This window comes from Lepisma saccharinum, chromosome 11 (genome assembly GCF_977018435.1).
Source record: "Lepisma saccharinum chromosome 11, izLepSacc3.1, whole genome shotgun sequence".
In the NCBI taxonomy this organism is placed as follows: Eukaryota; Metazoa; Arthropoda; class Insecta; order Zygentoma; family Lepismatidae; genus Lepisma; species Lepisma saccharinum.
This window is the reverse complement of record NC_139239.1, coordinates 60,024,705-60,045,817: the sequence shown is the minus strand read 5'-3', so window position 1 is coordinate 60,045,817 and position 21,113 is coordinate 60,024,705. Positions and strand designations below refer to the sequence as shown.

At 39.0% G+C, this 21,113-nt stretch overlaps 1 protein-coding gene across 2 annotated transcripts in view; it reads left to right on the top strand.

The window, feature by feature from the left end:
• The first annotated feature begins 15,962 nt into the window (after positions 1 to 15,962).
• Cad96Ca (tyrosine kinase receptor Cad96Ca) overlaps positions 15,963 to 21,113 on the top strand; it is a 151,942-nt gene continuing 146,791 nt past the window's right edge. Inside the window, exon 1 of one of the 2 annotated variants that reach the window (XM_083131223.1) lies at positions 15,963 to 16,307. In XM_083131223.1, the coding sequence (XP_082987349.1) occupies positions 16,256 to 16,307 (52 nt within the window). In that variant the 5' untranslated portion in view covers positions 15,963 to 16,255. The remainder of the gene's footprint in view (positions 16,308 to 21,113) is intronic. The other variant, XM_083131224.1, reaches the window with a different exon arrangement.

Genomic DNA, 21,113 nt, shown 5'->3' with positions numbered 1-21,113 from the left:
GTGCAAGCTCCACAATTTCCTCAGAGACGGTCGGTCGGCCAGAATGTTTTTTTCTTTGATCACAAATGTTTTATGCCACTTCAAAATGGATTTATGTGTTGGTGGATCAACCTCAAAATTCCCGTTTTATGCACGCTGCACTCTCACAACGCTGCTTGTATTTGCAAGTTCTAACACTCACCAAGCTTCTTTGCTGCGGGATGAACACCATTTTCGATGTCACTTGTCCTCTAGCTGCCGAAGTCACAACTAGCGAAAGAAATATATGAAAATATTTTGAGTTATCTAAGCTTTGGATATCAATTTTATCAATATATTCAAGTAACTATTAATTTTATGACATCTTGATATCAGGGAGTGTTTTTATGCTCGCGCTGTATTTCACTTCACGATCCTTTTTCCTATATTCTTGTAATTCTGCTTTCTTTTTCCTTGTTTTACACATATTCATCTTCTGCTTAATGTGTTTTCTTCTTATATTTTCCTCCAAGTTTTCTCTAACATCCAGTTCTTTTTCTTAGGGCTTCTATATCACAAAACTTCTTTTGATACCGTTGTAAATGTATTGTTGTTCCACCTCATCACCATCCAACTCCATTAGTTCTTGATATTTGTTTTCACGTTGCAACTTGAAGTCCTGTTTCACACTATTGTTCTGTAGTTTTCCAATGTCAAACTTTCTGCTTTGTTTATTAAATTTCTCTTTTGCGGCCATAATTTTTCCTCTAAAACTGACTACCATAAGATGATTATCACTACTAATGTCTGCTCCACGTTTACTTCTCACATCTAATAAGGATGTTCTCCATTTCCTACTTATAGCTATGTGATCAATCTGATTTTAAGTTCTATGATCTGGGGATACCCAAGAGATCTTATGTATATTTTTATGTGCAAATAGTGTACCACCAATAGTCATTTCATTTGAGGCACACCATTCTACAAACATTTCCCCATTTTCATTTCTATCACCAAGGCCATGCTTACGAATCACTTGCTGCAGTCCAACATTTTCTGAGCCAATTTTGGCATTTAAATTGCCCATTACTACAACAACATCTTTCTTCTTAACCTTATTTATAGTGTCTTGTAATTCTTTGTAGAACTCTTGCTTTTCTTCTATTTCTGCTTGGTTTGTAGGCGCACTTCACTCATTCCCAGGATGTCCAACTTATATTTCTCCATTTCTGCTTCTACTTGTTGCAATTTTCCTGCCTCATATAATGTTCTAACATTCCAAAACCCCAATAGAGTTTTCTTTTTAAGTCCAAAGGTCGTCAACATTTAGTCCGTCTGGCTATTTCCTGGTTTGGTTTCTTTAATAATATATTTTAAGGGTAGTGGATTATTGGCACTCTGACCCCGAGCTCCCATCTTTAGGCCTTGGCACTTGCCACTCCACAATGTGGGACACAGATGCAGATGTTCGCATTTGTCTGTTTGGGACTGGGTAGGAGTATTAGGATAGGATATGATAGGTAAGATGGGACGTTGCAGAACGCCTTAGTCTGGTTTCTCTACCGCTGGCATAGCTCTCAGCCTCAACAAAGCACGCAAAACCCTCCGCCCGCACGGTCAGTGCTACTTTAAGGCGGCGTTCCCTGGAGGGGTTCAATAGCGACGATCTTCGAATTTCGAAGCGAAATCGAAACTTTCTTTTCACGACACTATTCACATTCAGTGCTTTCCCAAACACATTTCGATAGTTTCCTCTTTGAAACTCAAACATTACCTCATTCTTTTTATCCCTTGTTTGAATTCTCCTCACTGATTCCCAAACATTTTCTCAATCCTGAAGAAGTCTCTTCGTTTAATTCCTCCGTGCAACGTAAACTCAACCACTCTTCTCTTCCGGCCTGATATTAACTCAGTCTCGTTCGATCTTCCTTTGGAAAATCCACGGAAATGGACGAATTACGTAAGCTGTCTTGTCTTAGATGGAGTGGACAAAGAGAAGAAACAAACAGATCGGCCACGTAGAAGGACTCTTCGTAAGGAGGGGTTGCCATGACAACGGGCCTCAAGAGATGTGTGTCGGCAAAGAAACAGTCGTTCGGGTTTGCTACATCTGGTTAAACTGTTGGCAATCGTAGATCAAAAATGTTACAAGTAGATTATACTTTTAAATATAGCAGACAATTACACCCAAAAAAAAATTAATTCACTGACAAAATAAGGATCCAAAGCGTATAAAGGCCTGCCGGATAGGGCCGTGGTCTCATAATGAAGGGATAATTGGTTAAATTCCCGGTGAAGGCACATTGCGCTTTAAATTTAGGTCCAGTCCCAATTCGCCTATACGTGTGTATAAAGTGTACCTACACGTTGGCTCTTGATAACAAAGAGTGTAGTTTTATTTAATGTATTTTTATTGTATTTATTTTGCGCCGCTATCTTGGCCAGTGAAGACGTGTATGATGTGAGTTAATTGATGACATGACAAACACATACCCCCGTACACCCAACGGCGAAAGAAACAGTAGGGGAATTGTCCACCACCATTTTAATTCGGTCTGCATTACACAGTGTGATGACAATGAATCGAAATAATGACGTCAATAAGCAGAGAACAATCCCTACTTCGAACCAACATAGTTTCATTCCTTAAAACAACACAGCATGTACAGAAAGTTATTAAAATAGCGGTGGACAATTTGCCTAGCATTATCTTTGCCGTTGACTGTACAAGAGAACACAAAACTCCCGACTCTAGATGACAGTCCTTCGTGCAAAAATGCAGTTTCCAGAGTGTATACCATATTTGCATCATGGAGATTTACCGTCAAACAATTGTACTTGTACATATTCCAAACATACACAGTGGCGGATCCAGAAGTTACAGTTGGGAGGGGCGAATTTCAATCGGGTAACTCACCTAATTACACTTTCACTTACATAAACAATGTGTATAGGTACATCAGTCAGTAACCAGGGATCAAGTTGATTTCCATTTCCTAGAGATTAGAGTATTGTTTTGCAATTATGGGGTTCAGGGCTAGAATAGAGAGTTATTACTGTATATCGTTTTGATAATTCCTCAAATTGCTACTATGTAAAGTGGGATCCGAACCATTATGTACCTTACCTCCTCGGATATCGAACCCGGGACCCTTTGATTACATGTCGATGGCGTTACCAATATGATCTGGATTTTACACTAAAAAAATCTACTCAAGAAATTGGCGGACTAAGATCGTAAATTTACGCTGCAATCCGACTGCCGTAAAAAATACATTGACCGATTTTAAAGTATTAACGGCTATTGCATAGTTAATACAGTAAAACTTCGATAAGCCGGACTTCACTTAATCCGGACAGGTAAAAGGCCCAAAAAAAGAGAAAAGAATGCAAGGTTTTAAATGTGCCTGTACGCGTATGTACGTACTGCATTGTCGTATTGCTTTACATGTTACTGTACTGTATAGTGTATTTAGGCCTATGCCCTTTAAATACACCATAATAAACGTGTTTTGTTGCTATAAACGGAGTTTTAATGCACTTTCTACTGTTCTTTTAGGTTATTTCAGTTAATGCAGACTTTCGTTAAACCGGTCAACTTATCCCCCATTAGTCCGGATTAACGAGGTTTTACTGTATAATTAATGTAACTTTAATGATTTGTGTATTTTAAAATACATATCGCTTCACTCAACTTTAATTTATAATCAATATCTATCTTTAAGCAAGATAAAATATTAAGATGTAAATTTCATTTTTTTATTTGTGTGTCAATGCTATACTATACACCTATGTATATTAAAGTGAATGAAAAATAGCCAAAGTGAACATGGTTGCCAAATTGCTTAGCTAATTTCAGAATGCTCTGCCAGGTTATTGACACTTTCTGGGATATTTCCGGGGGATATTTCCCCCAAGGGGACATTCCCTGGATTCATCACTGGGTGCGAGAGATCGCAGGTTCGATCCTTGTGGGAGCTCCAAAATGTCAATGTGACGCTAGTTGAGAGCAACATCAGCGGACTCTGGTCTCGAAAGCCAGAAAAGAGCAGCGATGGGATTCGATGCGATGACCATGCGTCACCCAATCGAAAGCCACTTGGCAGGTCCTGAGCATCAAAGGGATGTTGCGCAACGAAGTAGGGGGGAGAGAATAATAAAAGAGATCGCAAAAAGAAGTGATGCAAAAATACATTAAAGAAAATAATTGACGAGTATGTCTTGAAGGAAAGAAATAGGATAATTAGAAATAATGAAAGGTAGGATTTGGATATAATAGCAGTTTCAAGCATTCGTGGGTAATCCTGCTAGAGAAATTCATCTTTGATTAGTCATACTGGGGAAAATACGTCTTGAATCATCGGAAAGTAGAAGGAGAGATAGCACAATGTATAAACAAGTACTTATGCAGTGGTCTTTCCCTCCCTCCACCCCCCTCACTTCCACTTAGCAATGTTGCAGGCCAACGAGTTTCAGGCATCTGTACTCACAGCCAGTGTAATCCTGTGTGGGGTTTGTATTGTGGCGTCAATATGAGATTGTCTCTCCATCCACTTCGTCTTATCAATATTCATCTCCTCGTCGCGATTAGCCAAACGTGGTAAAGAGATGAGATCTTAAATAAACTAAATCAAATCAAATCTCCCACCTCTCTCTCTCTCATGCACACACCCAGGCGATAAAACACTAAACAGTTTACTGTATCATTAGGAAAATATGTTATATTGTTAGCTACAAGAAATGACATTCTACCAACCGAAAATATTGAAAAATGTTTCTAAGAGTTAAGTACAGTATGTTCCCTTCCATCAAAGTCACAACATTGCTGTTGTTGCTAAGTTTGTCTATAAGTCCACTTTGAGCACAGAAAGGGTAAATAGAATTGGGTGTAGAGGTAAATTAGAATCCGGATGTGCTTCAATTAGATATCGAACCCGTGACCCCCTTGATTACAAGGTAGGACGTTACTGATCGTGAGACCCCAAAGATACAAGGTACTTACATACACACAAATATGCATATAGATATACATGTGTGTATATTCAAAGAGAGGAGAGAGAATTGCGATGGCCCAGTCTGTAGGGCGTGGACCGACTCTAGTATTCACCCAGCCTCTAATACGGTATTTGAGTACCTAGGGCATTCGGGGTATAAAGGCGGCCGGAGCATGATGCTGATCACATCACATCCACAAATGGACCAAGTTGTGAATGTACACACTCCTACGATCCCCATAACCTCCGCCCCATTCTCATGATTCAATGTGAAGGACAGCGTCGAAACGAGGCAGATGAAGCTTTAAGAATAGTTTTCTTTGTTCCATTTACGGCCTATATACATGTGCTGTGAAAATTTGTGTATTGGCAGACTTTGTATTTTGTGTACTACATATTTCGAGACTCGAAACGAGGCCGAGAACGAGACAGACGTTACACGAGACGAGACGAGAATCTGCAAGTGTTGTTTCGTCTCGTGTCGACAGCGTCCCTTTAACTAGCGAGTTATTACAAGCAGCCCCCTCCCCAAAAAGTACGATTACCAGATTTCCTCCTGGTGGATTAACTAGAGTTTAATCTCAGTTTACAATTAAACCCTTCCGTATATAACAACAGAAGCAACCATAATTATATATCTGGCAAATGACGGACATTTGGAATAAGGTTAATCCTAGTTTAATAGCTGGCTCATCTACGATACCACTAGTTGTGCTCAGCACAAAGCAAAGGAAGATAAAGGCATCGTTAGCTTGCTAATAACCTTATATGTTGCTTGTTGCAGCAGCCATAACATTGCATGCCTTTGCTGTAATGTTTAATTAAACTATTCTTACAGCCACGAGTGATAAACAGAGAGAACTGATAGCACACCTTCTCAAGGGTGTGATTAAGAGTACAATATCGTGCATAGGCATTACTAGATCGGCAGTTATAAATCCCATCGGATTCGGTTAAATAATTGGTGATTCTTGTTCAGCATAAAGTTTAAGCCCCTTTATGCTCGCATAGATTAATCGAAATTTGAACTACGGTATAAAGTAGGATCCGATAGAAGATTTTTTACTCTTTACTGGAGCCAAATAGTAAGCGCTGTCTCCTTTGAGAGATCCTGGGATCACTCATTCTGGAAATCGAATCCGGGTGCCCCGCGTGGCAGGGAGACGTCAAATACATACAAATATTTACAGCTAGAATAAAAATTGTATTGCAATGAGATGGGACGAGACGAGACGGTGTCTCGATTTATATATTTATCTCTCGTTCTCGGTCTCGTGCCAAGGTATAAATGCCTGTATCGAATAATGAACATTTCGAAATATATAGTACAAACAACATATATACATAATAATGCCACACAAACGTTCACTGTATATATAGAGAAAGCACTGAAGCGAGAGAAATTCTTGCAGCATCTTTCTATTTGACAGCTCGTTCCGACGATACGACTGGCTCATAAATGTCACAGAATGGATTGATTCTGTGATTATTATACACAAAATATTTGGATAATCTATAAATAATCTGCTTGTTATACCCGAATAAGTCGAGTATTAAAGAAAATTTGGTTCAGATAAATTTTTCAGCTTATTGCCAAAATCTCTAACGCCAAGTCTCGTTTCAATTTTACAGAGGCAGTCACGTTTTAGTGCCATCTATTAGCTGAAAAAGGAAAGAAATTAAATACTTTGTACGTGACTGCCTCAGTAGCTAAACCTGATCGATGTGAGCAATAATACAACCATACTGTATTGATTATATTGTTTGAAACAACAATAGCATCCAGTGTGATCATGTAAACAGGTGCAAGACGTTCGATGAACATCGACGCATCCAATGAGCCGGGAATTGTCTGCGTTCTCTCCCAACAAGCAGGTACAGACGACAAAGACAAGGAAACTGATCTGACACGAAAAATGTTTGTGTTACAAATTGAATTAACTCGCTTAATTGTTCTCCTGTGCAAACGCTATGCAAATTAAGTAATCGGAAGTTAAGCAAACATCGGGTGTAAGCGTAAGTTTAGGGATGCGAATGGCTGTGTGTTTATCTTCGTAAAGTAGCCGGAACTCGAAGGAGGAATGAAATTTCGATCAGCACATGTTGCTCAGACCACTTTGGTCTTCTTGGAATATAATTTTTTTAAGTCTTGAAAATCAAGGGTACGTTGTTTAAGTTTCAGCTAGGGGTTTTGTTCTTATACCTAGAAGACAAGGGCGTCGCCAGCAAATTTTGTACGGAAGAGGGGGCTCAGGCCATTGAAGAGGTCGAATAGTAGATTTAATAGCAATTATACCTACGTAATTTTCATTATCGTTGTTATCATTATACAATAATAATTATTACAATCTGATAAAAATAAACCAATTTTATTATCATTATTAGTTAGTTAGTTAGTTAGTTATAGTTCGTATATTCTTGTATACGCTAATTAATTATGGTTTCTGACATCCACGAATTACCTTCAAAAAGTTGAATCAGTTCAAAAACTTTATCAGGTTTTTATGTACAAAGTTTAAAAAAATATTCTGAGCGGTTAACACAGTTGAATATGTTTACCTTAGAAGATAGAAAAATAAAAAAGGAAAAATATAAATTTTGTACAGATGATTTTAACTTTCAAAATAGATAGTGAATACTTTTTGAGTAATGTATCTTATAAAATTCCCAGGTATTCTCAGAGAAATATCTCAATTCTTACATGTTTAAATAAGGCCAGAGGTTGAACTTGTTGAAACCTACAATTTGAATTTATGATGATGTATAAGATTGTATGATCCACTGTATTTTTTTATACCATAACAATGTATCCAATTTTGTAACTTTGTATGAACAATCGAGACATAGTGATTTACCTGATTTTTAAATCGTGCTCATCACGTAAATAAATATTATTATTATTATTATTATTATTATTATTATTATTATAATAATACTCGATTCACCAGATGAGTGAATATCCAGCTCAACTTGTTTTTTAGTATTTATTTTTCACCTTTCATGAAGTTAGTGTATGGAAATGCATAGTTATTCTATTTTGTTCTTAACTTTTACATGCCTCGTTCTCATTACTCTTGGAATGAAATGACAACATATCGAAAAATATAACATAATTCCTGTTTTTATACTCAATAGTTTTGACTGAACTTTAATTCTGTTATTTTGAATACATATAACAAGCTTTCTGCTTCTATGTCACTAGAAATGAACGATATCGATTTCCGTGGGTGTCGATGAATTAATTCGATTCCTCTCCTCTCGACGCCTATGCTAGAACAAAGCGTTCTATGCGACCAATCATGTTTGGTCTAGATTGAAATTTTCACCTGAAGCAGTACGGTGGACGCATTGGTAGAATCAATCTCGCCACAGAAGTTCCAGATTTGAGTCCCGGCTGTGGTATGGGTGTTCGTTGAGATGGCCCTAACATCAATTTCATCGAACCCTCCCTCAACCTCAGCGTCGCGATTAGCCAAAAGAAGCAGAAGGGTGAAGCTAAATAACAAAAATCCACACACAAAAAATGCCAGCTTTATCGCATTAAAGGAAAATAAAATCTGTAGTTCCTCTGTTGGTTAGTTACTGGGGATAACGAATTGACTTTTGATTTAAGGCCACGTTATGCTCAGATATGCTAATCCGGACTAGACCTACAGTATAAAGTTGTAATTGCCTCCACCGCTATCGAACCTGGAACCCCTTGTTTACAAGGCGAGTACATTACCGCTACGCTATCGAGGAGACTCTAAGGCATAATGAAATAACAGTGATGGTAACAGTGAGTCCAGGTGCCTCGTTGTCATCTCGATTTATAGACATGCGTCTCGTTCATGATGTCGTTTCGAGTTTTTTTTTTTTAAAGACTACTAGCTATAGCTCTTTTCCAGTCTTAAGGCGGGCGCTCTACATGCTGGCAAGGGGAGTGGGGAAGCGACCAATCCAGCGCGATAAGAAACGCGGCAGCCTGTAAAACGATGTGCACGTAGTACTTCCTCCCGCCGCGTCGTAACTCTCGGCGCCACCGCTGTTGTCTGCTTGGTCTGCTGCTTATTCCCGTAAGAGTGGCGTTCGTCGTAAGAGTAAAATAGACCTATATCTGCACATAAGGGTTGTTTGCAAATGGGCCAACAATTTAACGTGGAATCCGAACCACAATGTGCAACCACGTGAATTATTTCCCTCTCTCCGGTTTTAAGGTGAAATGAGATAAGGCGAAACGGGAAGAAACGCACAAACGTTTACCCAATCAGGACTCGAACCTGGAAAACATAGTCCGTAGAAATGTTGGTGAGTGTCTGAATGCGCTCGACATTGAGGCGTGGAGGTTTTTTTTTTTTTAAAAAAAAAAAAAGTTCCCAGAGTATATAACACCGTTGCTCTCTCCATTGCCAAATAAATTACAAAAGCCTACCGCCATGGCAACAGCTTTGTTCGTTGAATTTAGTTAGATCACATCAACGCACGCCGTCATTGAACGCGCAATAGGTATCTGGTCAAGTTTTCAAGGCATTGACTCCTTACATTTTGCCACCTCTGCCCCCACACTAAGCTAAACCTTATATACCAAGGAAAAGTACACTGTCCTTTCCTGCCCAGTTTTGGAACACAATCGCCGCACTGGGCTTGGGGTTTTCTTAGAATGTAAATAATGCTGTTTTTAAATTGCATCTAAATGTTATCATAAGATTTATTGTCCTAGGTATTTAGAACTGGAAGGCAACTGCAAGATATATACATTTGCATACCTACAATCTACAAAATCCTGCCCCCTTCCGCCAAGAAATGAAATCATATATACGGCACTGAGTAGGCCCCCAAGTAAAAGTCTTAATTCGCACACTGTGTGCCAAGATAATTGACAGATATTACCATTTCGCATGTAAGCTACAAAAAGTTTTATTAGCATAATATATTGCAGAACCAGGAATGGTAAATTCTCAATTTTGTTAGCTGGCGACACTGATGAGTTCGTGCCAGCATGCTTGAGCGTGACAGATATCTCTGATTTGCCAGGAAACATATTTGTGCAGTGGTCATTGGAAAGTTGCATCATGTCTTGCAGTCCTTCACCCTTCATCCTACACGACAATAGCTTGTTTTGTTTCTAAAAGCAGCTAAAGGTCTTGTAACCAATACGATATTGTTCCGAGAACAACAATGCGCATACAATATCATACATCTGTTCGCCTTAATACTGACCAGAGCAATGACCGAAAGTGAAACGGTGTTTCAACGGTTATTTGGATAGGTGATGGTGCACTTACAGTGGCGAAGATTGGGTTCCAAAACTAGGGGTGGGGGGAGGCAGGACAGTTTACTTTCCCTTAGTAGATAAGGTTTAGCATAGTGTGGGGGCAAAAGTGTAAGGGAGGGTGCAACGGCCACCTCCACGCTCCACCTAATCGCCGCCACTGTGCATTTCCAATGGATAAAAGGGGCTGTGAGGCTGTTCAATGGTTATTTCCTTCCAATTCTCTTGATCTGAAAAATTGCTGTGGTTATCAATTGCTTATTAACAGCTCATAAATTATCCTTTCTAAACATTCTCTCCTATCGTCTATGGTTCGCCATGAACAGTTAAAAAAGAAATCAAAGACTGTCATCTAGCAAGGCAGCAAAGCGTCTAAAACTGATCCATTTTAAAATCTTGTAACCACGTTTGAAACATTTCCTGACAATTGGTATTTCATATTTACTGTTTCAATCATTGGCTGGCGTACACATGATTTTTTTTCAAGGGTAGCTGGTGATTGCTACATAGCTGCCTTCTAGAGGGGCGACATATAAAATAAACTATTCCGTATAGTTACAACTTTCCACTATCAAAAATCTAGTTATCGGGGGTAATTTTAAGCATGTTTGGATTTACCACTGATTTTTCCCTACTTTTTCGCTGCTTTTATTTGAAAATATTGATTTTCTCAAAATTTCGGAGGGGGCTGTTGCCCCATCAGCCCCTTCTGCGTACGCCAGTAGTTTCGATACTATCAATTATTTTCATAGTTAATAATCTTTCATGTTTCTCCATCATACAGGGTGTCATAAATTGTGTGTTAACAGGATATAGGGTCATTAAAGAAACACATTTTCTATACATTTTTCTGTTTAACGCCACGTTTCGACGCTGCGAACCTTCAAAAAATGGGATACCATGCTGAATAAATTCAACCACGCAGCATTAGCTTAAAATTGCCACTGTAATGGGTTAGCTTTACAAGTGCTATAGACAAAATATATGTGACTTAATATATAAAGTTTGTCCTCTCTCACTAGCCCATCAATATTAACAAAATACCCCAACAGATGGCGGTTTTTCATTATACATCTTGATATGGTTGTAGTTTACCGAGATCTACTTAAATCGACTAATGAATACACATAAAACATAAGTAAAAAATAACGCGACCGAGGATGCACACAAATTTTCGTCACTGTCTGAATAGTCGATATCCGGCTTGATGTGACTGAAGTAGCCATAAAATAAAGTTAATACAGTTTATATAAAATATACATACAAAACAAAATTCTAGGAAACAAAGTATATCAGCCTTTTAAAATTTGCAAAACATTGGATCTAATTATCCGCTATATGCAACATAGACATGAAAAAATGGTATCAAAATTTTCGGAAACTCTTCAAGGGTTTTTTTGTTTCAGGTTTCTGTAACGTTGCAGTAGTGTATCATTGCCAGTGTCCAACAAATCAGGAAAAAGCTGAGTGTGTCCTGTGGTTTCACTAGAGCAGGTCACAAAAAACAGTGCAGAGACAGTTTCAAACATCGTACGGAAAGGTGCCACCCGATGGTAGGAGCATTAAGTCGTGGTATGACAAATTCAAGACCACAGGATCTGTTGCTGATTCACTGAGAAGTGGCCGACCATCAACCTCAGACGAGAGGGTGGAAGATGTCGGAGTGGCATTTGTGCGCAGTCCGAAGAAATCCGTACGTACTGCCTCACGTGAATTACAGATGCTAAAAAGTTCTGTTCATGATGTGTTACACAATCGTTTACTTTTTCGTGCATACAAAGTGCAAATCCTGCAGGCTTTGTTGTCCAATGACGGCAAACGTCGGTATAACTTTGCGGTGAAAATGTTATCACGCATTGACGCTGATAATGGCTATCTGGAACGTGTAGCTTTTTCAGATGAGGCGGTCTTTCATGTCAGTGGTTTTGTGAATAGACACAACGTGCGCATCTGGGGTAAAGAGCTCATGAGGTGAGAGAGTCGACCATGGGCAGCCCGAAGGTGAATGTTTGGTGCGCGCTGCTGCATGACATTCTTTTTCTGTGAGGACACCGTAACATCTGGAGTGTATCTCGACATGTTGCAATTGTTTGCTGTTCCTCAATTGCTAGAATACCACTCAGATGTTATCTTTCAACAAGACGGTGCACCGCCACATTGGAGTCTGGAGGTTCGTTCCTGGAAAATGGATTGGTCGAGATGGACCGACAGCGTGGCCTGCACGATCTCCAGACATAATCCCTTTAGATTTTTTTCCTATTGGGTTATGTGAAAGACAATGTCTGCAGAACTCCTGTATCCGATCTTGCAACTCTGCAACAACGGATAACCCAAGCCATCACATCAATCCCTCCTGTGATGTTGGCTAATGCATGGCGAGAAGTTGAATTTCGACTAGATGTACTCCGTGCTACGAAGGGTGCTCACGTGGAGATTTATTGATTTCTTTCCTATTGCCAACAAAACTTTAATAGTTTCTGAACATTTTAATACCATTTTTACATATCTATGTTGCATATAGGGGATACAGTTAATTTTCGTTTTCATACAAAGACTTCTCGGACACCCGGTACTTCAGACCTTGCTGCTACACAACAAGACACAGCTGTCTTAAATGCATGAACAATTTTTTGAAGGAATAGGAGCGCGCACATGTGAGAGACAATTTATATCATTTTTGCTGTTGGTTTGTTATGAGAATTGAGATGGATGAATTGATTATGTAATGTATTTAAATAATGTATATTATACATATGCATTAAATAAACTTTGAATACGTACACAATTTCGTGTTAACATGTTGCATATGTATCTTCTTATTTTACGTCGCTCCATGTTGTATATATGTAAAATATATGTTGTACGTCCATGAAAGTTATACACGTCATGTGTACAAAAATAATTATATTCGTCATGAACTTTCTGTCTTTCAAAAATACAGTTTGTGTGCTTGTTTGCCATTTTTAGCAAATGTGAAATTGACCGTGTTAAAAAAATATTTAAAATTCTTTGTTTCAATACAAATGCTTCAGGAGCGACTTCTGCCCATGCCTTTGCATGATTTACTTGGATGCTACTACTACTACTACTAATAATAATAATAGTCATTATTGTTATTATTATTAATGACGTTATTATTATTATTATTATTATTATTGGCACGTTCATCTTGGTACTTGCCCCTCCCAGAAAGAAATCGTGGTTGCGCCTCTGCTGTAAACACCCCAACATTTTGACGGTGGGCAATCACATCCACTTCTAAAACTCTAAAATTAAGTAATCATCTAGGAGATGATGAGATCTAAAACTCATAGAAAGGAAGTTGCAGACAAAACTATTCTTTCTTGCGTTTTCAAACAGTCCTTCGGAAAAACTGATTAGAAATTGAAAAGAGATTTCTTGCCAGTGCTGACAAATTCCTTACTTGAACAAAATTACCTGACGAGTCAGCTCTTTTGAGTGCTTAGTCGCGCTTCCTCGTGTTTGCAATGCTTCGACTGGGAACTGAACTGACTTGACGAATATTCTTAATAGCTGTGGTCGTTTCTTCTCGGATTCTTGCCTTCGTAATGTGACGAAGAACTTTGTGAACATATGGTATGTTAGCTGTAAGTGCAGAAAGGTTCAGACAACATACACGATCAAAATAGCAGATGCTCATTTATAAATGGAATTTAGTCCGCAAGCCATTTCCATCTGATCAATAATGTGGCTTCCGTCAACAAAATAAAATAACACGTCAGTGCAATGGAAATGCCAGCAGAGGCGGCGCCTTCATGTAAATGTTGGTGGGTCAAGATTGACAAGAATAATCATACTTCTTGATGAATTTTGGGAGGGCGCTTAAAGTTCTTTGCCGCCTAAAGTCAGCACCTATGAATGCCAAGGAATTTCGTTCTCGTGATCTCAATTGTGGATGAAATGTTTACAGGCGATGTTTGCTTTGGGGGGAGTTAGGCTACCAAGTTACTTTGATTTGTTTTGCATTATTTTACTTCGCCTTTTGTGCCACTCTTGGCATGAGATGAGTGATGATATGATGAAATTAATGAATGGACACTCACAAATATCCATGACCAGGCCAGGATTCGAACCCAGGAGCCCTGGCGTCGTCTACCAAGTTACTCTCGCACTCTCTCTCTCTCTCTTTGCCTTTCTTACTCTCTCTCTCTCTCTCTCTCTCTCTCTCTATCTTCCTTTCTTGCCCCCTCTCTCTCTATCTTCCGTTCTAATTCTCTCTCTCTCTCTCTCTCTATCTTCCTTTCTTAACCCCTCTCTTTCTACCTTCCTTTCTTTCTCTTCCTTTCTTACTCTCTCTCTCTATTTTCCTTCCTTACTTTCTCTCTCTATCTATCTTCCTTTCTTACTCTCTCTCTCCCTCTCTCTATCTTCTTTTCTTATTCTCTCCTCTCTCTCTATCTTCCTTTCTTACTCTCTCTCTCTCTATCTTCCTTTCTTACTCTCTCTCTCTCTATCTTCCTTTCTTACTCTCTCTCTCTCTCTATTTTCCATTCTTCCTATCTCTCTCTATCTTACTTTCTTACCCCCCCTCTCTCTCTCTCTCTCTCTCTATACCTTCCTTGCTTCCTCTTTCTCTCTATCTCTATCTTCCTCTCTTCCTTTCTCTCTCTCTCTCTCCCTTTCTTACTCTCTCTCTCTCTTCCTTTCTTACTCTCTCTCTCTATCTATCTTCCTTTCTTACTCTCTCTATCCCTCTCTGTTTATCTTCCTTACCTATTCTCTCCTCTCTCTATCTTCCTTTCTTACTGTCACTCTCTTCCTTTCTTACTCTCTCTCTCTCTCTCTCTATCTTCCTTCCTTACTCTATCTCTCTATTTTCCTTCCTTACTCTCTCTCTCTCTCAGTTATCTTCCTTTCTTACCCTCTCTCTCTCTATCTTCCTTTCTTACTCTCTCCTCTCTCTATCTTCCTTTCTTAACCCCCCTCTCTCTCTCTAACGTCCTTCCTTACTCTCTCTCTCTGTATCTTCCTTTCTTACTCTCTCTCTTTCTTCCTAGATTTATTTTTCTTTCCAGCCGAGTTTATTCTAAAATTGTATTTCTTAGTGTTTGACACACACAGGATACGTAGAAATGTCAGTGAAAAATGCAGGCTCGAAACCATTGCTGAGTAGGCTCAAATGGTATAGCAAAGGTGCGGTATGCCAGAGACTCGGGTTCGAGTCCTGGTACCTAAGTATTATAATTCTTCTGGTTATTTCACACCACATTGGATGAACAAATTAAATTAATGTTGGGACATGATACGTCCATACCTCGACTAGGTCTCGAAACTGAACCTGTGCCTTACTAGACCGCTAAACTCGAGGAGGTGTGGATTTCATTCCCTTGTGAAGGAGCTGGAGCGCCATTGAGATGAGGTGTCTTCAAGACGGAATCGAGGTCAGTTTCCTGGAACTTTGATCTTGAGCGCGGTAGACATTCCAGTACAGAAGAAGCATCTGGTCATTTCTCTCTCGGTGTGGCACCACTGTTCCCACCAAATACATCAGAACCAGCGTACGGAACAACTCTGGTCCAAGGCGTAGGATGTTACCGTATCAGGTCTTGCGAGTTGTACGGAATGCCTTCGAGCAACGGGGAAATCAGGGACAGGTAGGCCATGACAGGTGAAGAGATAGTCACCTCTCCATTCGCCGCGGCAACACAAAGCTCCAAGGCCATTGGCCAAGACGCAAATCAGCAGCCAATGGGAGAAGGCAATGCTGAACCAGAAGGCTGCGATGCTCGCTGATCCTTTGGAAAGGCAAAAGAAGTCCGACTTTTAGTATCTTGAGTGTCTACGTTTTGGATCTGTTCGTGCGCCATGCTGGCTGACCATCTGTGTTGTTGTGTTTTCGCCCTTCAAAGCTAGTGGTGGTTTCCCCGAGTGCGTTTTGCGTGTGTGTGAGAGTGTTTGTGAAACATGGGAACTTGTCAAAGGCAAGATTTGACACCTGTATGACGCCATCGGAGGCCCGTAAAACCTTTGCTGGAAGGATCAGGATTTGTGGAGTTTTGTCCAGGCCGCCGTCCCTAGCTGGAGCTGGAACATGAGGAATTTCAATATATTTTGGATAATTTTCGTTCTGGAGTGGGGAACAGGTAGGATTACCCTCTAAATAATGAGCCGTTTATGTAAAAACATGATTATCTATCTTGTAGCATTCAAATAGATACACAGTGTGATACGCAGTGCCCCAAACACTGTTTGGTATTTGGAACATTTCAGAACTTTCTTCAAGGCTTCAGAGTATTATGTATAACCATCCCTTCAAAGGGGTAAAAATGTATAACTGGAAGGGGGTGCAGAAGAATGAATTACCCCTCAACCCCCTAACAGTACCGATAGATACGTATTTTTCTGAAGTTACAAGAAGTTCAAAACAAACACACACAAAAAAAAACTACAGTTCTAATTGAAACAGACTAAGAAAAAATATTATATTTTTAGAAGAGCACTGGCAATTATATATTTCTAATATATGCATATGCCTATTTACATAAGTAAATAATTGAAAAATTGTAGTACACATCGGCTAGATTTGAGTTGATGGAACCTGTATCAACATTTAACTGTATGAGTATTACGTACAATCTTTTATCCAGGAGCTTATGAACAGTTACGATAATTTGAAATTGAAACATTCTCTATAGAAATTTACTATCATAACTTCAATGTTGTTTCTCACGTTACGAACAACCAGTAAGTGGTGCATCAAGAGATGATCAAGAGTCAAGTTCCTTTCAAAATATCTATGATTTAAACTTATTTACGTAAGTTATAATGGTCTTTTGGATCAACTAATTCTAACTTTGAGTTTATTGACGTCCGCAGAGTTTTCTCCCTGGAGAGGGTCAAGAAACGTATTTTTACCAACGAGGCATATTTATCCCCTCATGGAATAGCCCCTCAAAAATACTCCTTTAGTTTGAAGGTATCATGTTCATTCAACGTTCTTATAAAAATTAGCATAAATTATTGTGACTGAAATGAAATTATGAGCGTGGGATGTATAATTTTAGGTTGAAATTCGTTTTCCAGCTGGTCACGCCTCCCCTTCCGAACGTCCATGTTTTATTTATTCATATAACAGTTTAACAATCAACAAAAGCAATAAGCTTATTGTTGAAAACGGACTGGAAACAGTGGCGTAGCCAGGATTTTCGAAAGGGAGGGGTTGTGTACACCTTCAGCCCTCATTTTGCTAACTTTTCCTGCCTTTGATGTTCTTTTTTTTTTAGGAATACTGGGGCAAAGGGAGATTATGACCCTCGCCACCACCCTCCTTGGCCACGCCACTGAGTGAAAACATAATAACTTATAGCTTGGGGGGAGTGTGCGAAAACGTATGATGCACTAATATCATGCGTATACATAATGGATTATCGAGGAGACCCCCCCCCCCCGGCCTTCAGATGTTACATCGCGAGAGAAAACACTCAGACACAAATACAAGCAACATACTTAAAAACAATGGTTGAAGACATTCAAAGTGGAAATTATATTTGTGTGTGTAAAACTCGCGTTATATTCATTCTTAGCCGTATATAAGTATTGATCTTATTAATATAGAATTTAACTTTGGTCTTCCAACTTAGGTCGGCATAGCTCCTACTGGCTATGCTTATTCTGATTTACTTCAAATGAGGCATTCCACGAAAAGTAGTCGTACTCCATGTAAATAACAAAATGAACCAACCTGAAAATTATTACTATTGTTTTTAATTGCATTCAAGTTTAAATGTTTGCATATTTCACCAACAAAAAATATTAGCATCTGTAGCCTCTATGCTACACAGACAACTGAAGTTAAACTTTACTACATTTTTAAAACGTCACACACGTAACACTTTTTCGTTAATACTTTCATGCATCAAGGCTAATCATACTCAAGTTTCTTTCATTTGTTAGCATACGCCACAGGGTACTTCATAATTCTTGAAATCACTTCATTGTGAATATTTTAATCTAATCGCATGTCTAGAACCATATATTTTATGTGTGAATGTCACACACGTAACGAATGCAATTCAAATTTTCAAAATTGTAGCTTGAAAGCATAGACGAGAGGTACTGTGAAAGACAGCAGATTAAGTGCCTATGAAAATTATCTTAGTGCTTGGGATGCTTTATGAGAAATATCTTAACTTCGGGAAAGCATCACCTCACCTTTCTCCAAGTTTAAGCACTGCTGCCACTCACCCCCGAGAAACAATCCTGTGGGCGACCTTGCTGGAATGACTCAAATGTGATGATATTATGAGAGAGAAAGTTTATCAACCATACCTCACTCAGCCCACCCGCAAGATTATGTAGTTTGCTCTGCTGGTATGGACAGTGGCGGCCATTAGAGGGAGCGAGGGGGCAGTTGCCCCCCATTTTTCGCAACTTTTGCTCCCGCACTATGCTAACCTTATATGCCAATGGAAATTAAACTGTCCTTGCCCTCCTAGTTTGGCAACTTGTCCCCCACCCAGTTTTGGAACCCAATCGCCGCCACTGGGTATGCATAATGTAAGAAGGAAAATTATAAAAAAATATTATATTGTCAAAAGCTCATGTACTTAATTCAGCATAATAATTAGCAATAAGTAGTGCATAACAGTGTTTTGGTATATGAAAGTACCAATTTTCTATACCAAGGCTTTAACTTTGTAAATAACAGTCGCTGTTTTTGTTAAAACCAAAAGAAAAACTTTGAAAGTAATGTTGGTGTAAAGTGATATGCGATGACAAAGTGGCAGTTAACGGTGAAGCATTGCAAACAGTCGTGGTCACTGTATCGTTATATCGCACGAGGTGCTGACGTAGAACACGCCAAAGCATGCATAACTTGTACTTGCCCATTCGCAACGTGACATATGCGGAAATGATAAAACGTTGCGCCCAAGCCTCTAGATACGAGGCAAGCAGGGAAGATTCACGTTTCAAGAGTTAAAGAAAATAAACTTCAAATGCTGATACAGCAGGAACATTCGTGAGAAGTTTATGGAGCGAGTGGTGTTCCGTGGCAATAAAAGTTACTGTGCCAACATATCAAGTAGTGTTTGGAAGTAACACTTACTTTTTTGAGGAATCCAATTTTAACCTAGCTACTTTCAAAAGCAAATAGATGTAACTGAAACAGTTTTTTTAAAAAAATAGAAGTAACATTATCAGCTACCAACAGTTCCTTTTAGAACACTTAAATTGTTAACTTGAAATTTTTTTAACGTAGGGGAAGAACTAAATTTGTCAACTCTATTTCTTCTCTGGATGCTAAGTAAGTGATAGGATTTTCGTGGAATCACCTAAGGCAAGGATGTTAGGCTTTGTTGTAATTCGTTTTTAATTGCACTCAACGATTTTGTTTCATCATTTTTCTTTGTTCCGATAATATTATGCATCAGAAACATAAATGAGACATGTAAATCTTCATACAATTCGTGGCGAAGTACTTAGCACAACGTGTTACTATGCAAGGGATTCCGTGTTCGAATCCCGACCGGAGCACGGGTGTTCTTTGCGAGTGTCCCTTCATCAAATTCATCATATCGTCACTCATCCTCATCTTTGTGATTAGCCTAAAGTGGCAGAAAAGCGAACTAAAATAAAGCAAACAAATCAATCATTCAGTTCTTACAATTACGAATAATGATCATTGACTGTAATTTGTTTGCAGGAATATTTGCATCAGGAAGTAACTTATTGTTTCTTTTCAAGTAATGGTACCTGAAACTCGAATTGAGATACTTTTTAGAAAGCTAACAGTAGCTCTAACTCAGTTACGTTTTGAAAACCAAGTAACTGTAACTAAAGTAACTTTCTGAACACTGATATCATGTTATTCTTCTTATTTAAAGTCTGATTTTGCAAGTCTTGGCTAATCGGGACGATGAGGATGAGTAATTATATGATGAAATTGATGAAGAGACATTCAAAAAGAAGACCCAGGCCGGGATTGAACCCGGAACCTCTGGCGTAACACCGATATCAAGTATCCATGCCAAAGAGTTGTTACTGCACCACGTACAGAAACTACCAATTCAGATTTCTAAAAGACAGTGCCGTCAATATTAACACCTTTCTCATCGATTAAAAAACACAAGAAGAATTAGATAATGTGGGGTAATGCTGAATTGTTATTGTTGTTAAATAGAATTATGTGGAGGTCATCATCCTTCGCAGTTTCCTGCTTCTGGCTGGGTCGGCATAGAAGTCAAGCCTCTCAATTTTCTTCTGAGCTTCCACCATTCCTCTGTTTCCACGGTGTTCCAATACTGTCCTCTTCTCCTAACACTCTCCGCTATCTGCTCTTTCCACAGACATCTTGGTCTCCCCCTTGGCCTTGTGCATTATAATCTCTTACTGGTAGTCTTTCTGCATCCATCCTCTTCATGTGTCCGAACCATCTCATCTGTGCCTGATCTATCCTGTCCTGAAGCTTCACCACACCCACTGTCTGTCGGATCTCCTCATTCCTTATTCTATCCCTTCTAGTCTTCCCCCAATATACTCCTTAAAAATTTCATCTCCACTGCCTGCATCTTTCTTTTGTCCCTCTATGTCATTCTCCAAGCCTCTGCTCCATTCATAATTATTGGTACATAGTAGCTATGTGTTATATATTATCTTCTTGCATTTCATAGAGATATGATATCCCTGTTTCATATTAATCTTCGAACGCTTCGATAAGAACATCACCGATTTGTCCTCTTCTGTTTACCTCCTCAGAATTATGTGGAAGTATATGCCAACATTACTAAGTTTCTGTTGTTCTTGAGCTAACAGCGAAAGTCTATGGCGAGTTGTTCAGGAAAAGTCGTGGTTTTACGTATACAATGTAAAGCAAATCTAAAGAGCAAATATAAAATATTATGTAAACACTAAAACTCCTAGAACGTCGTCTTGCAAGGCCCCCAAAACGT